Source organism: Vespa velutina, chromosome 21 (genome assembly GCF_912470025.1).
Source record: "Vespa velutina chromosome 21, iVesVel2.1, whole genome shotgun sequence".
Classification (NCBI taxonomy): Eukaryota; Metazoa; Arthropoda; class Insecta; order Hymenoptera; family Vespidae; genus Vespa; species Vespa velutina.
The window spans coordinates 409,732-427,412 of NC_062208.1; the positions used below are offsets into that span (position 1 = coordinate 409,732).

General features: G+C 29.9%; 1 protein-coding gene across 1 annotated transcript; it reads right to left on the minus strand.

Annotated features, from left to right (window-relative positions):
* Positions 1 to 14,178: 14,178 nt before the first annotated feature.
* Positions 14,179 to 17,532, minus strand: LOC124956350 (cytochrome P450 4C1-like). Its single transcript, XM_047512054.1, has 14 exons — positions 17,456 to 17,532; positions 17,287 to 17,342; positions 17,024 to 17,089; positions 16,846 to 16,952; positions 16,673 to 16,763; positions 16,168 to 16,350; positions 16,009 to 16,078; positions 15,798 to 15,924; positions 15,624 to 15,693; positions 15,433 to 15,539; positions 15,283 to 15,351; positions 15,003 to 15,177; positions 14,706 to 14,882; positions 14,179 to 14,617 (listed from the first exon to the last, which is right to left on the minus strand). Exons 1-14 carry the CDS (start codon positions 17,530 to 17,532, stop codon positions 14,451 to 14,453), a joined length of 1,542 nt encoding a protein of 513 aa, XP_047368010.1. The 3' UTR covers positions 14,179 to 14,450.
* Positions 17,533 to 17,681: the final 149 nt, after the last annotated feature.

A 17,681-nucleotide genomic window follows, 5' to 3' on the forward strand; every position in this document is an offset into this window, starting at 1 on the left:
TACCGAATAAACCATCTAAATCTCCATCTTCCTTTACTCTTACGAATGCTGTATCCTAATGGAGAAAAGAAGTAAAAAGGAAATGAATGAAGTTAAATCTTTTTTAGTAGAAAATAGAGAAAGTATTTAGACAAAAATATTTTACCTTGAGTGCAACAGCTCTCATAACTAAACCCCGTAAATTATATCTTCTTTCATAAAGAAGATCTGGAACTAATTTAATGATTCCTTTCTCTAAGCTCCACGTTGCTACATTATTAATCTCGATTAGGTTCGTATCAACCGAATACCATTCTCGTAAAATATTTTGTATTCTCGTAAAAAATTTCTGTATCACAACGTACCGCCATTTCGGTGTTGAATTTTAAATTAAATATATTACCTGGTGGATTGTGACAATAATCGGAACTATGTCCTTTGTAAATGAATATCACTAGCCACACAGCTAAAGACATGTCAAAGGTACTTGTTGTTAAAGAAAACTCATTCATCGCATTGTAATTAGGGATCACTACGATGTAATACGGTCGTACAATTTCTTCTACGTAGTACGATAATTCGAGCAATTCTGAAAAGTGCAAGTTCGTGCTCGCAATACCTTCCCGAGAAAGTGCACGCCTCCATTTAAACATCATCGTTGTCATTTCCATTTCTGAGGAACATGAAAATAAATATGATAGAAATGAAGAAAAGAGAATGAAAAATATCTTTACCTATTATCGATTCGGCATATAAAAATACTACAGATTTCGGTCCGTATAATTTGCACATATCTATGAGAAATGGAGTTTGTTCATCGCTCATAGAATGAAAGTCAGATGAACTTGCGGTTTTCAGAAGAAAAAGAAAAAAAAGAAGAAATATTTTCAATGACACAAACAACGACATTTTTTCGTCTGTCGATTGAATAATTATAGTGTTATTTTTCAAATTGAATGTATCAACGACTACATTCTAAAGAAAATGGGAAAATTTCAATCCGATTACGAAAGAAGGTCGCACATGACTGAGATTCTAAACTATTTAGATAATTAAAATGACTTAAATTATAATGAATATCGTATAGATCGGGAGTCACGCGATGTTCGTTTGCATATTAATGGGAAGAAAATGATTTTATCTTTAATGGTATTGATTTAGTACCGATCGATTGATAATTATCTTTTCATTTGCCTCTCTTGTTACATTTTTTCTTTTCTGCTATGTGAACCTATGTGTGTGAGTGCATATATACACACACACACACACACACACACACAAACACGACTATATATATATATATATATATCTTATTTTTCACGTATTTATATACGCACATTACTCGTTTATATTTTTCTATATACGATAATAAAATTTTAAAAGACAGTTGTTAAAATGGGAATAGTTGAAACTTCATTTTCATTGAAACAATCTAATAAATACTCTGATGGGTATAAACAAGGCAAGTACCTAAAAATGACTTACAACTAGTACAGTTTTGGGCAAGAATATACGAGATTTATAGAGAGAATATATAAGTCTTTTTTTATAAGCAATATCTGTTTAACTGTAGAAGCTATATTATGGAATATGTTATTAAAGATAACTTGAATCATCATTAGATCTATACATACCTTGTTCGGAACATTTTTCTTTCCATTGTGTTCGAATTGCAGATAGAGATGCATCTTTTAATTTTTCTTGTGAAGGTTAACTAGAGTTATTTGAAAAATACGAAGTATGATCTTTGCTCAAAAATTATAATGAGATTCTATTGTTTATCAGTTATATTTAAAGGCTTTTACAATATACTTATTAAAATGGACGAGGATAGAAAAAAAATGGAAAATTCCCAATGGTTAAGTCCCTTGTACAAATCTGAACGTCCTCGAAATGGCAAATATATCGCCCTTCTTGATGATAAAAAACAAACACTGAATGAGTAACTACAATTGCACGAAATATTTTTGAAGAAATAATTTTTTGTATATCATCATAAGATATGATAAACAATAACATTAAGGTAATGAGAAGAACGCTTATATACGAAGTGTTACATATGAAACTAAACGATATTATATGAAGGTAGACCGCAAAGTTAACAAATCTTGATGTAACCCAAAAAATTTATCCTTAAATGAACTTATATTATGAAATAATAATTACAGCGCAATTGCATGCATATTTTCTGAATTTAATGTAAAATTTAATATTTAAAATTGAAACGTCTCATATTTTTCCATTAATATTTCAATTAATTTATAATGTATACAAATTATATACTCATATTAAAGGAATTTCTATTAAGACATTACACATTTTGTTGATAATAAAAAAATTCTCAGTACAATATTTTCTAAACTAATGTAATAGTTTGTGTATACTTTGATCAGTCATTTAATAAGATTCTCATTATTCTACCTTTCGAGTTACTACAAAAAATACTTAATGCAAGTGAAACAGTCAAAATATCGACATGAACTCGACGATTGGAAGATTGCACTACGTAAAATATAAATGGAATCGTTAACTTGTTAATAAAGACTGTTTATCATCGCTAGAGAAACAATTAAAACGATCATGTATTACGTCGAATTAAACATAGAGTGATTGGTTTACATTAAGAAAAAGATTTGTTACGTTATAAATTAAATTATCGTTTTATGTTGCATTCCACATAAATCATTACAATGTATAACGTATGTATAACATTATTAAAATCAGGTAAATTGGTCAACATGATTTTTATGTTTTCTAAAATAACTCCACATGTGTTGTCTCAGTATTTCATTCATTGCAAGAAAGAAAGAGATAGAACGATAAGTATTCATTAATATATAATGGATAAATTTTTGCGTGTGAAAGCTACGATGCAATAACCAAAATCCACGAAAAAAGAAACTATTCGGTATGATCTGTGACAATTGTCAGTGATTGCATGTTTAATTATTATGTTATTATGTATTTCATATCTCCTTCATTCTATTTCTCTCTCACACTTACACCAACATACATAATAGTAGATTAAATATTTTTATTTGCCGAATCAAGCATTCCTACAAACTGACAATTACACTAAAAATATATTTTACCTTATACATTTGGCACATGCCTAACCCTCCGGTCATTATCTAAATTTCTTTCATTGGTTATTCGTGTTTATTAAATATTCTTGATTTAATGAATAATACTATTAGAAGATTTAATGAGACAGAGGAAAAGAATAACTATAATACATACAGTACAATTTTAATTCTCATCTTTTTTTGTACTAATCAAGGATCCTTATTTATTTTCCAAAAACAAAAGCCGAGGACATTTCTAAATTTTTTATTCGAATCAATGCACGAAGGAGAAAAATATTCAGAGGAAAATATTCGGGATGACATCTATACGATAGCTACAGATGTAAATCGTATTTATTATTTAGAGACAATAAAATTTGGATATTCAAGAACGTATATACATATTACATTTTCTTAATTATTTGTGATTATTTATTGTAGATTGTTGACGAGAGCGTTTTTAAATGCGCGTCTCGTACCGGATCAGCGATGATAGTCGATTCACACGGAGGAAATGTCCCCCGTCTCGTCCTTGTTGGCCGAACTATAGATTCACTGGTCGCGATGAATAAGGACGGCGGCACTAGGCTAGGATACCGTTGTAGGCCGTCAGCAAAGTACCACTCACCGCGATCCCGCAAATTAATGGGAGAACGTGTATTCTTTTAAAGAATCCCGTGAGAAATGGAGAAGTAATTGCGCGATATTAAATGATGCTTGCTATGTAAATCTCACCGTGTATTCGATTAAATGAGTTACAATTGTTTGTGTGTCTCGTGTATGATGTGTAGTTAGTTGTACTGGTTGCTTCTGAAGGAGGCTTGAGAGCTCAGATGTCGTGAATCTGAAAGATGTAACTTGATTGCTTTTTTGGCCTCTTTAGAATTATCCACGCAGAGATTGGTAAAGGGCGATGTTTGAATATGAAAAAGGAAAGAATAAATGCCCATTGGTCGGGAATATTTCGTTGGAATGTTTAAACATGCCGTGTGTACTTCCTTTGTTCTAATAATCGTGTGATTAGAGTATGAAAATGGATATTACAAAGCTAGAAGCCAGATAGCCTTTAGCTTATCGCGCTTAGGCGTCTACTTTCGTTATTTACTTATTGGCCGGATTGACATATTATCAAATCCCAGATACTTTATTAAGAATGCCTAGGCCTAGACAAAGATGTCCACGAGTTTTTATCTATGCATTTTGTTAGTTAATATCCAATAAGTTCCCAATTAAATATTTCCAATGGTGATATATAACCCTTAAGGCAAAGTGTAAATATTTCCAATGATGATATATAACTCTTAAGACAAAGTGCCGCGAACAATAGAGAGACGTACGTATGCGTCAGCATTTATATAACGGAAATAATTTTCATATTAACTTCTTATAATCCTTTTCACAATATCAATCAAAAAGGATACGAGGAACTGAACCAAATCTACGGTTGGAATGATCCGAAATATGTTCCAATAACAAAGATTTTTATATGTCATATCTATTATTTCACTACATGCCATCCTCAAATTTTGTTATGTTAGATTACCAATACCTACGGATCTATAGCCGAAATTTCTAACAGTATTTCCTTCAAAAAAATCAGATTAATTATTATTAATAGCTAATTTTAATGTTTAGTTACAATTAACTATTAAATTATTAATAAAAACTAAACAGAGACAAATTATGAAACTTTAATTATTAATAATAAAGAATTAATAAATAATTAAATACAAGTTTATACATCTCCTCTATTAAACTTCTTTAATCTGAAATAGTAATTAATACGAACTGATTTGAAATAATTATTATTTATGTATGTTTTCGTTAAAGAAGCGTAAGCCAAAGCAGTGGCTTATTTGAGATTTTTATTTGGCGATAAGGTGAACGGTTGGAACGAATAAGTGATTAAATTTATTGCAATACTAATTTCAGATTTTTCATTAACTAATTACTTATTATATAATGAAAAAAAGCTCGATCACTGAATCTAATGTCTACAGCATTAAATGGCGAGAAAATTTTCATTAGCGAATTCGATTTTTTTTTTTTTTTAAGAGATCGGTATTATTTCTTAAAAACGTTTTTCTATTCGATAAGTCCAGTTGGTTCTTTTCGAAAGATATGCCGATTGTTTATTTCGACAAAATTTACGGGTAGTCGAGTTAAAAGAAGAAAACGAATAGATGATTACCGGATTGTATTCTCGAATGTCTGAAGGAGGAATGGATTGAAGAGTCAACTGAATCAATCATTTAACATATATGATTCGTCCAGTCATTAGAAACAAAATAAGAACTAGTTTTATTAATTACGTTTGAACCTTTTTAACATTTAATAAAATAAAAGATGTTACCAACCAGAGAATTAAAATCGCATTTCTTCAATAACTATCGATTTAAAATGGAAAAAATGATACCGTTATAAAAAGAATAAAAAGAATAAAAATGATATGCCTCCCGGCCCCTTTTGCCGTTTAAGATTTTTGAGGCGGTTGTCATCTCCTTAGGGAATTAGCATAAAGAGAAATGCATTTATGATAAGGACCTATCCTCATCGAAGACAATGTTGACTAGATATGACGTTTTCTGAAAAAGTCATTGGATACTTTTCATTTGGATATATATGTAAGTTACATATGATGACTGATATCTTTCCATTTTTAACATTTTGTTTTCCTTCTTATCTTTTTGTGCTTATATATGAACTTTTTCTGTTATTAAAAGTATTTCATGTTAATGATATGTATCAACGTAAATACAATATATAATGTGCCATATATAACGCATCGATTAAAATGAGATAAATTAGTCGTCCTGAATTTTTACGATTTCTAATAAAAATTTCTTGTGCGATTTTGAGAGAAACGAAAAGGACGTGTAAGCTAACAATATTATTAGAGCAGTAAACAGAAAAATATTCATTATTGCATAATCCTGTTGAGTTACCATGTGTAATACATCGAATCGTTATAAATAATTGATATAAGAAAAATAATTCGACATGATTTGCTTCAATTATTGATCATTACGTAAATACGTACAATAATCCATATATAATAATCACATATACATCTTATACCTTCTTTCTCTTATTTCTTCTCTCTCTCTCTCAACCCTTCTTTCAGACCCATCTCCTATCACCCATTCTCTTTTTGTCTTTGCCACCTTTTCTCGCTCGTCGCATAATTCATTACTTTTTCAGATTACCTTATTCGATAGCTTCTTTTATTATTCAGAACGCATTGTTATAAAATATAACATTGATAAGTGGAAAAATTTGAATAAAGAATTTAAAAAACAAATCATATACTTTTATTGATTCTTTTAACTCTATTAATTATATGGAACAGTCATAAGAACATTCATACCAACTTCTTAGGATGAGACGAATATATCCTATGTGCAAATCGGCCATCATCACTGGCCACTTCTAATGGCCATAAGAATGTTTCTAATTAAATGCCGGCCGATTATCGACAATATATATTACAGTTATCCGTTTTACCAGGGATCACTAAAAAAGATTTCTGTTTACCGATTTTCGATAAAGCAGATTTCTTTTTTTTTTATATTAGAGTAATGATGAAAAAAGTTATTCGTTATCGATTCATGATAAAGTATTAATCAACAACAAAAAAATTTTCTTTTGAACAATGATTGTACACAGAGCCCTTTGCTACTGACTAATGGTTAATTAGATACTTACTTCATCAATAGTCAGCAAAGTAGATTCCTATTTAATCAACAACCTGTACCGAAATATTTTTTTGGTAGCCTTCGGTAACGTAGATTCCTTTATACCGTAAGCCCTGATGTAAATTCTTGTTTTGCCATCATTCGGTATTAAGATACCTCTTTTATTAGACGTGAGAAATGTCTGTTACAGTAGGTTTTGTTTAATTTTCATAGTTTTATTGTTTGAGCATATAATAGGATAAAATAATAATAATTTTCTATCAATCAAGTACAAATATTTGATAATTATAGAAAACCATTCTAGTGTTCGCAGGAGGTTGTAATATATTATTTTAAACTACTGAAACAAAATATGCTTAAATCTATTCAATTAATTATAGAAGCGATCAATCCCAAATAAGTGGTGCATGTGCATGAATGTTACAGACAAGCATAATAAAACTACTCTTGAAAATTATTTATTATTACACATGATTTTTGCAAAGGATAAACCATTTTCTAAAAATCTAATAAAATAACCTCGTGTAAAATAACTTTATCTTCCGGATGAGTCTTTGTTAACCAAAATCAGACAAATATTGTGATCTTTCATGATATATACTGCTGCAACATATTATTAATAATCTGCTTCATTTCTCTTTTCTTTGAATAAAATTTGTTATTCTATAGGAAGTAGAAAAGATATTATCCTACATAAAATATTATATTCCATATTCCATTATAATTTATAATACATTAATATAATATAATTAAATATTTCATAATTTAAATTTATTTTTAAATTGTGTAATGTATATACGTATGGAATCTTCTGTCCACTCGTGTTAGTTCCAATTCTAAACGATCTACTACATATTGTGGTAAACAATGAATCGGATTTACTTTATTCAATGGATAATTAGTATGCGATAACGAAAATGTAACATTCCAAATAATGTATGAATATTATCAGCGATATCATCACGTCTATCGCCAAAGCTTCCACTATCAATATCTTGACACGTCAAAACTTTATCTACCTATAGTACAAGAAATGAAGATATTTGTATATGGTAGGAGAAGTGCCTAACGTATCTTTAAAACATTATTTTTTAATTATACGTTAATTATACGTTTTAATTTTTTAATTCAGCCGTGAAAAGCTTTCAATTTATCTATATCGTCATCAACCACACAGTCTTTCAACTGTTCCTTCGCTCGACACTCGATGTTCAACATTGCTGAAGTAAAACATCCGATGTGCTCTCCCACACTCATGCCCAGTGGTTAATATGTTATGTAATTGTACTTTTCTCTCTTTCACACGTGCCATACACGTGTACATTTGTTTAGAGTACGAGGCAACAATCTTCGTCCAAGGGCGCTTGGAAGTTGCACGTGGAATAATATTCATTCTGATCGCTATCGTAGTTTACATTTATATTTATATATTATACAAATTATATGCCATAAATTGTAGAAACCGCATGTACCATCGTAACTTTATGTACTTTTGTAATTTCTTTGTACTCTCTGCAAAGTACCCATTTTGAACGCTTTGCACCTTCCGCAGTTTCACTTTGGACTTCACTTTCGCTTTCTATAATTCTAATTTTTCGTCGTCTCACACCTTTTACTTCCTCATTATCTTCTCCACTGGATTCGTTCGTTTAGTGGCGTAATCCGACGTGAATCAATGTAATTTTTTCATCCAAAGCGGCAAAATTAAGGTTCGTCCGTACATGAGCTGATCTGATCTTTATCCATATTTTTAGGGCTCAAAAACTTTTCAATTATTCACTGCCAAGACTGTTTCAAGCGAATGTTGCTTGATGCTGGGACTAACTAAACTGAGCTAAGATTTGGCTAAAAATGTAAGCCGAGCCTAGTCCACAAAAGTATTTCCGAGAGAAATATCTTATCGCAAATCGTAAATAAGCAGATCAAGTTATTAAAGACCGTAGCAGCGTCGCTCGAGTTGATATTTCAAATCAGCCGGGCGCCATATTGGCGCCGCTCAAATGCAAACGGTTAAAAATGGCGATTGCAGGCTCGGAATTTTTCCATGATAATTAATTTGTTTTTCGTATTTCCAAAAACTACTGAGATAACGCAATGTCTTTAATGGATCCTGGAGAATAATTCTGGCCTTGTCTGTTGAAGTGCATCATTCAGTTTTTCCAGCTGATGACAGTAGACTTCCGAATTAATTGTTGCGTTATCCGGTAAAATCTCAAAAAAAAAAACGATTCCTTTAAAATCCCACCAAACACACAGCATTACCTTTTTTTGATGGATATTGGCTTTGGAAATGCTTTGAGCCGGTTCATCTTTTTTGCTCCATAATCTCTTGCGTTCGACATTGTTATATACAACCCATTTTTCGTCCCCAATAATGATGCGCTTCAAAAATAGATCATTTTCGTGACGTTTGAGAAGCGAATCACAGATGTCATCGCAACGACAAAACTTTCTCTCAGTGAGAACATGGGGAACCCACATATCGAGCTTCGCGGTTAAACCCAGGCCTTTCAAGTGGTCATAAACAGTTGAATTTGATAAATTTAATCTCTCGCCGATCTCATGTGTTGTTATTCGCCGGTTTGCATCAACTAATGCCTTTATCATGTCTTTATCAGCTTCAACCGGTCTTCCAGAAGGTGGTGCATCTTTGACATCAAAATTGCCGGATCGAAATTTTGCAAACCAGTTATGACACTGGTGTACTGGCAACACATCTTCTCCATACACATCGGTTAATTTCTTTCTGGCTTAAACAGCATTTTTACCTTTTCTATAGTAAAAAAGTAAAATATGACGAAAATGCTGCTTATTGCTCTCCATATTTAAAACGGCACCAATCAAAATTAAATCATTGTATTCGGATACAATCATAAAATATACTTTACATTTCTGTTTATTGCCATATTGGTCGATCGTTTGGACAACAATGATTAATATGACCAATCAAAATTGCCGTAAGGTAGAGAAAGGAAACATGGCGTACGAGTCGCTTCTAATGGCGTGGCCAATCAATATTAGCAACAATTAAAGAAAAGAATCATACCCCTGCGAACCGGAACTAGCGAGGCTGCAAGAAGTGAATTCTTCCATCTTTTCCTCGTGTTCTCGAATAAGCCGATGTTGGTGCAGGTACAGGTGACTTAGAGTTCCGTGGTGACTTTGGACGTGGAAAAGCCCCGTAAATAATTTTTGAAAAATAAAATAATCAAAATCAGACTATTTCTAATTCTTTATATTTCTGTTTTTTACTCCTTTACTACTTGTTATTTATATTCCATTGTTAATGTTTAATAAGAAAACTATATCATCCAAAATATACATATGAAATAGTTGAGAATAATTTAAACAACTCCTTTAAATTGATAACATTCTCCTCATTCCATAGATTGAAATCATTGTTGGAATTCATTTTTGTAAGATAAAGAAGAATGATAAAGTATACTTATCTGTTTTTCACATTTGGTAATTATATTAAAGTTATTTTTTAAATAGCTAACATGTGTAAAACACTGTACAATTTTATAACAGTATAATACATTTGCTCTGAAGAGAAAAACTAGTCAACAATATTAAAAAAAATAGTAAGATTTAGTAATAGATAATTCTGAAACGTTCAAATAAAGATTATTCAATGGTTATGGCATTGATATAGGAGAGAGAGAGAGAGAGTTTGAAGGCAGAAAAGAAGAAGCTTTATTTATAAAAAACATCTGTTTTCATTTTAAAAATAATTTGGCACACCTTATAGTTTAAACTTTAACTCTATCTTATAGATGAAAAGATTTAAATAACTATATCATCAAAGAATATATCATTAGTTTTATTTTTAACTTATAATATATATATATATATATATATATATATATATATATATATATATTGTTGTATAGAAATCAATCTCATCTTTAAAAATTGAACTTCGGTCAGTCAAATCAGACGAAAATGTTCATAAACTATTTTTTTAAATATTTCTATATGAGATAAATTTTGTTGAGATAGTAATAATAGATATGTGGGTAAAAGAATTTATTATTTCTTGAATGATATTCATTTCTTCTCAGTTATCTCTTTATTCAATTTTTAGATAGTATTGAATTTGTTCTTGTCGTCAAAGTTGTCTCTTTCTCCCTCTACATTTCTCATCAATCACACAAAGAGAACGCATGCAGGCGCACATTATTGAATACTCATAAATACGAGCAAACGAATCAGATTTCTTTCGACAATATTTTGCAACTTTTGCAAAATTAATTTTCTTGTCTTCTACTTTGCATGTTCTTCGTTTACTTTTTTTTCTATATGACCATAATGAGTGCATTAACATAATCTATAGAGTTTTCCAAACTGTGATCAGGATTGTTATATTATTCGTTTTTTAAATTTAGTTTTTCTAAAAAACTGGTTATTATGACTTTCGAGACGATGAACAATGATCGGACGTTCGAATTGGAGAGTTGTTAACGTAATTAGAAATTTTTTTATAATACGATCTTAATGAATAGAAAAGCACTGAGTAAGGTATTATTGTATGAGCTTATTTATCTGCACTGTAAGTAATGGAAGTGTCGAAAAGTCTAACTTCTTCATTGAATCTTGATACAATGAAAAATTTCTTTACATTGTCGAAAAACCGATAATGATTAGGGGAGTCATTTAAACATCTAATTATTGGAAGAAAGGAACTTGGACAATTGTATAATTAAAATGGAATGAAAGAGCTAACGAAAATATTTCCACAAAAAATTGGGTTAAATATATGTAATATTTAAGAAAATGGAAAGTAATAATTCCATAACGATGAATGCTAACTTTCCATTTTAATTACAAATAACCGAGATAATAAAGAAAAGTATAATCTCCGATTAATCGAAATAATTATAATTATTTAGTGGAACTGAAAATTAGATATCATCACTGAAAATTTTATCGACCTCAGATAGATAATTTCTTTTTGTATATCGTCAGGCGTATATTCGACGGATATGTTATCAAGATTTTATTTCAGGTAATAGAGTATACTTTAATAAATGTAGTTTTTTCAACAACCGTTGTTAGGGTAGACTTCTGTTGTATCGACATCAGGTAATGTTATTTATATTGTGACGCCTCCAATTAGGTCTTGAATAGCTGTAAAGTAGCCATAGTGCCAGCAGCCCCACAATTACACAAACTTAATCACGCGGCTATTTGTCGGTCAATCTTTTCGGAATCTTACCCGGGAGGCTGGCTCTTTTTTCCTCTTTTTCCTTCACAATAGGGCAGTTAAACTGCACGATGAAAGATTTTCTTTAACTTAGTTATTCAATGAAATGATGAGAGAGTCTCCGAATATCATTCCTCGCGTCTATATTTCTTGCATGGATTTCTACTATTGACCCTTGAATTGTTTCCCTCTTGTTAGCGATAACTGAGGAATAATAGGATGAAGCAATTCTCGGTATTCGACACCCTTTTCTTCTCTTTTACGAATTAATTTATTTAGTATAAAATCGGTGATGGAAATTTACAATGAATAACAAGATTATAAGTCTTAAGTATCTTAACTGCTAATTGTAAGGAACTGTGTTTAGCGACTGACTGCAACGAACTGATGATAACGGCTGCATGATTTTCATACGTTTCATATCAAAATTGGTTTAACATGATGACGCAATTATTGAATTCTGTTATTAAATATTATAATAGAATCACTCATTAGATTAAAATTATTCTTTAAGTATGAATACTCAAAGGCAAAACCTTGATGATGAACGATGCATTAGGCTTGTTACAAATATGTAATTTAAAACATATTTTTAATGTTAAGGACAATTTACAGAAATGTGTGTTTCAGCTAATGAAAATATTTAATTTGTTGCTATGTGCGTGAGTGCGAAAGAGTGACAGAATTAGGATGAAATAAAATAAGAGAAAATGGAAAGAAGGACATTTTCATATGATTCGTATATCAATATAATGATAATTAAATGTGCAATCATTGACAACTGCCGCAGATCATATCAAATTGTTTTTCTTTTCGTGCATGTCCGGTATGGCTGTCACAAATGTTACTTTAACCATTATCTAATAACGAAAGCGTGATGTTATTCGCTTTTCTTTCCTGCGATAAAGTGGCCACTGTGATTGTACGCGTGGAATTTTTGTGGTACATATAACAATACGACTCGACTAATTTAAAAAGATTTAAATAATAAATACGACATGTTATATATAGCAATCATATATGTAGATTGTAACATATAACGATAATCACTTCTTTAGAATATCTTCAGTAAGAAGAAAATTATTATATATCAATAATTCTTTCACGAGATCGGTCGTCAAACAAAAAAAACAGTCGCGTGCTAAGCTGTTGATAAATTACTTTACTAGTAAATCGGGAAGCTTAGTCAATTGCTGTAATCAGAAATGAAATTACATAAATCTATGTTACAGTTTGCTTCGACATCGGCCCAGAGTGTTAGGCTATCTGGAATATGTGAATTCACGTTTGATTCGATCGCTTCCTCGTTTTATTCGTTTTTTATCATCTCTCAGTCCGTTTGCTAGAGCGGACAATATATAATAATTTTATTTTTCATCAAAAGTATTTTGTCGGCATGAATATTGATGTATATCGATGTATACCATTACATTGTATAACATGTAAATTGTATTAAGTTAAACGAGATACATTAGTTTTCTTGTCTGTAAATTCTAATTTTAGAAAGAGAGAGAGAATCAGTAAGAATGCAAGTATTTATAATGACATAATCTCAAGGCAAATTTCCTAATGTAAACATTAGGCTCGTAATCAGAGGCTCCGAGAAAGGAGACAACTAGACATTCAAAATCGATTATTATTTACTCATTTGCCATAATGTTAATACGCTACTCTTATGTATGCCCCATTTTCCTTGTTTTCTTACACTTATTTCATGTCATTCTCTTTTTTTCTCTCTCCTTCTCTAAGAATCTTCGACCGAGAGATAAAAATCACACGGTGTCTTACACATTTCAGAAAAATTTTATAAACTGTTGAGGATTCCCGCTAAAGATCTTTCTAATTGACCGTTATAAAGTAAGGGATAAATACAGGACGAGATTTATTTTACAGAAGGATTCTGTTTTATCGGTCCCAATAAACAAGAAATTATCTCGCTGAACGTATCCTACTAAAATATTGATCCTTTATAGTGGTCATATAATACTAAGATATCACCAATCTCATCGTACTTGGTAAAATAAAATTTTAATACTTCATTACGAAATGAATAATTGAATTCCTCTTACAATCACAGTTTGTTTACCTCGTCAGACTTTGATCAATCCAATATTCCTAATCCGATTAGACAAATATTTAGTACATCGCCTTACAACATGCCTTTCATAAGGTAAAGGTTAATTAAGAGAACATTACAGAGAAGAAAATCTATGACGATGTATTTTTGTTATATTACTAGAAAAACAATAATTTATACAAACTTTAAATATAACAATAATAACGATCTTCAAGGTGTATAATAATACATGAACATTACATAAAATTATATGAAATGACAAGTAGGCGGTTTTTATTTTATACAGATAATAATATGATTCTACTACAGATTGTATGCTATTACTCACAAAATTCGTTATGTGTAAATATATTAATTATGTATTACACACATATATATATATATATATATATATATATATATATATTTATGCATATTCTATGTTTTAATTAATTTCTTTTTTCAAATTTTAATCTTATTGGTTTCGTCGGTTTTAATGTGATGCTCACCTTTACATCTATTTTTTCAATTTCTATTGGATTATTTATTGTAACTCTGAATCTTTTTATCAATGTAGCGATGACTGTTGCTATCTCTATCATAGCGAAATGTTGGCCTAAAAAAATAAAATTAATTGTAAATGCAATTTATTTTGGAATTTTCTGATATATACTTTCAAATAATTTATAGACGTATGCAATTACCTATGCAATTTCTTCTACCGTAACTAAATGGAAAGAAACACTTAGAACAATTCCTTTCGGGTAGGAACCTATCGGGATCAAATAGTAATGGCTGTGGCCAATATTTCGCGCATCTATGTAGTTTATAGATGAAAAAAACTACTGAACATCCTTTCGGTATTGTCCATTTTGAAGTAACTTAATATAATTAATAAATAAATATTAGAACTATAAAATTCGTTCATATTATTAATAATGAAATATTAAACGTAAAACAATGAAAAGATATATATTTAATCATTTTGAATGCTGAGATACCTTCTATATCTTGTGTTACTTTACGGGCGATGATAGGAGCTGCAGGAAAGAGGCGTAACGTTTCTTTGATTACACGTTCCAATAGTTTCATACTTTTAATGTCATTATATGTCAACGGAACATATTTTGGATCATTCGAGCAGTAAATTTGATTTACTTCCTCATATACTTTGTCCTTTGTGATCGAAGATTTGAAAGACATGATAAGAAATTAATATGAATATAATTTATGTCGGATACGTGATGACCAATTTATTAAGAAAATGTTATGTATACGTACTTGAATTTCCGGGAATGTTGCAAGCATTAAGAGGACAAAGCTAATGGTTGTGGCTGAAGTTTCGCTTCCCTGAAAGTAATATACAGTTTTCCTTAATTGACATTATTAAAAACAATGTTATTGCTATGAAAAATAATAAATACGACTTACAGCTAAAAGTATTGTATTCATTTCATCGCGAATATCTTTCTCCGTATATACTTCTCCTTCGTTTGATAACTCGAATAAAAAATCGAAAAGTGTCTTCTGTTTTTGTCCTTGAAAGATGAACAAGAATGTATCATTAGTAAATGACATGATTGAAAATTAAATTTTATTAAAGGTATATTGCTTATTTTTACCTAACTGTTCCGCCGTCAATTGCTGATTAATTTTACATCTTAAAATAGATTCCATTTTTTCTTTGATTATCTTTAGGAACAAGAAATAGCGATATGTATAGAAAATATTATATTAAAATTTATTAATTTTGAAAAGAAGTAATGGAATTTTAAAAATATTTGCTTTTATGATACCTTGTTTGTTATGTTATCCAGGTAAGCTAAGCATGCCTGAAATTTCTTTCCTCTAGCAGTGTTATAAAAAATTATATTCGGATGTAACCATAATTTAAGGATTCTTTCTATTGATATATCCATCATACTGAAAGTGCACACAAAAAATGTTAGAAGTATATATTACAAACTACATAATATATTACAAAAATAAAAGTATCATTATTATTACCCTCTTATTGATTCAGCTAATTTACAATCCGGATTTGTCAGCGAATTTAGTTGCGTATCCAGCGTGAGATCTTGCGATATAAAGTTTAGCAAAATTATAGTAAATTCAAACAAATGTACATAAATTTTATAGACATTAAAAGTTTCTAAAATAAAATACCATATATAACATCCAAAGTACAGCGAAAGACATAGTCAAAAATGTCTAATTCTTCTCCAACAAAAGTTTCTAATTTTTCCATTAATGCGATAGAATGATTAACATATACATCCATATGTGACTTTATATTTTTCATAAGGAACATTTTATTTAAAACTTTTCGACGTGAATCCCATACTGATGCTAAAATCAAATCAAAAGGAAAGCAATTAATCTTTAATTTACATATTTCACTTACTTTACATAATTTACATATTACTTTAATTTACATATTTTATTTAATTTGTTCGTCTATACGTACATGTTTATAATAAAAGAGTAAAGGAGAAAAGATCTTGTGCATGTTCATATAATACTTTCATTTGTATGTGTAAGTAAAGGAGCAAAAATTTTTTACTACTCGATTTCATAAGATAAAATGGTACAGAAAAGAATATATTAGATAGTACATACTTAATATAATTATTTTTGTACTAGTAAACAATGTGGAAGATATATACTTCACCTGGAGCAGTTAGCAATCCATTGCCCACAACAGGTTTCAATTTTTCATATTCCTCGCTCTTATCAGTAATATTTGAACTATTGAGTACAGTCTTCCGAAAAAAAAAAAAAAATACAAAATGAAAAGATTATGAAATTATTAAGAATTATTAAAATAACACTAACAGATCTTACCTTGATATATTCAGGATTTTCTATTACTAAAAATAATTTCGAGCCTATCCATACACGCCACAATAATTGATAATTCTTACCAATATTTAATATTTGTTTGAATAGATCTAGAATAGAGATTATAACTAATTATTGTATGAAATATTTAAATATAAAAGATTTTATGATATAAATTTACCTGTTGTGTCGCCAATAAATAGATGAGCATTTCCAATTATAGGATATGCTTTTGGTCCAGGAATTCCTTTGATAATAGTAAACATATGTAATTTATTTAAAAAGTATTCTGCTATTCCATTGTATAGTCCAAATAAAATTGTTAGAATAATAATTAATATTATGGTGAAATACATGATGAATTAGACCAATAGGAATATATATAAACAACTTAAATATAATGAAAATAATCTTATATCCCTAATAAGAATTGTTGAGATTTACGGATAATTTGATTGCACCGCGCAACGACTCCTACTACACCTCTGTCCTTACAGAAACTGAGGATGGGATAGAAATGCGAGGAATATTTAAGGAAAGCATCAATCTGACTTTGCTCACGTGATTACCGCTTACATCAGGCATTTCATTTTGATTGGACAAGAACAGTCACGAAAGATCGGAGATGGCACCAAAATTTTGATTCTGTCCCCACTTCTTATTAATACAAGAAATGCGATGACTGGACATTGCGTTATAAACCGATTGTAAATTAATTTTTTAGTAGAATGTCGAATTTCGTATAAATCCAATGTTTATTCACTTTTGGTTTTCATATATACTTCTGCTTTAATTGTGTGAATGTAAACAAAAGTTTAATTGATATTAAAAATTGAGTA

Bases quoted from the DNA above. Each gene is read 5' to 3' on its own strand.
- LOC124956350 (XM_047512054.1), bottom strand. From the start codon at position 17,532: ATGTCCAGTCATCGCATTTCTTGTATTAATAAGAAGTGGGGACAGAAT. The intron at 16,079-16,167 runs GTATTTTATTTT...TTATATCGCAAG, and splicing joins TACTTTGGATGTTATATATG to ATCTCACGCTGGATACGCAA. The intron at 14,618-14,705 runs GTAATTGCATAC...TTATTTTTTTAG, and splicing joins CGGTAGAAGAAATTGCATAG to GCCAACATTTCGCTATGATA.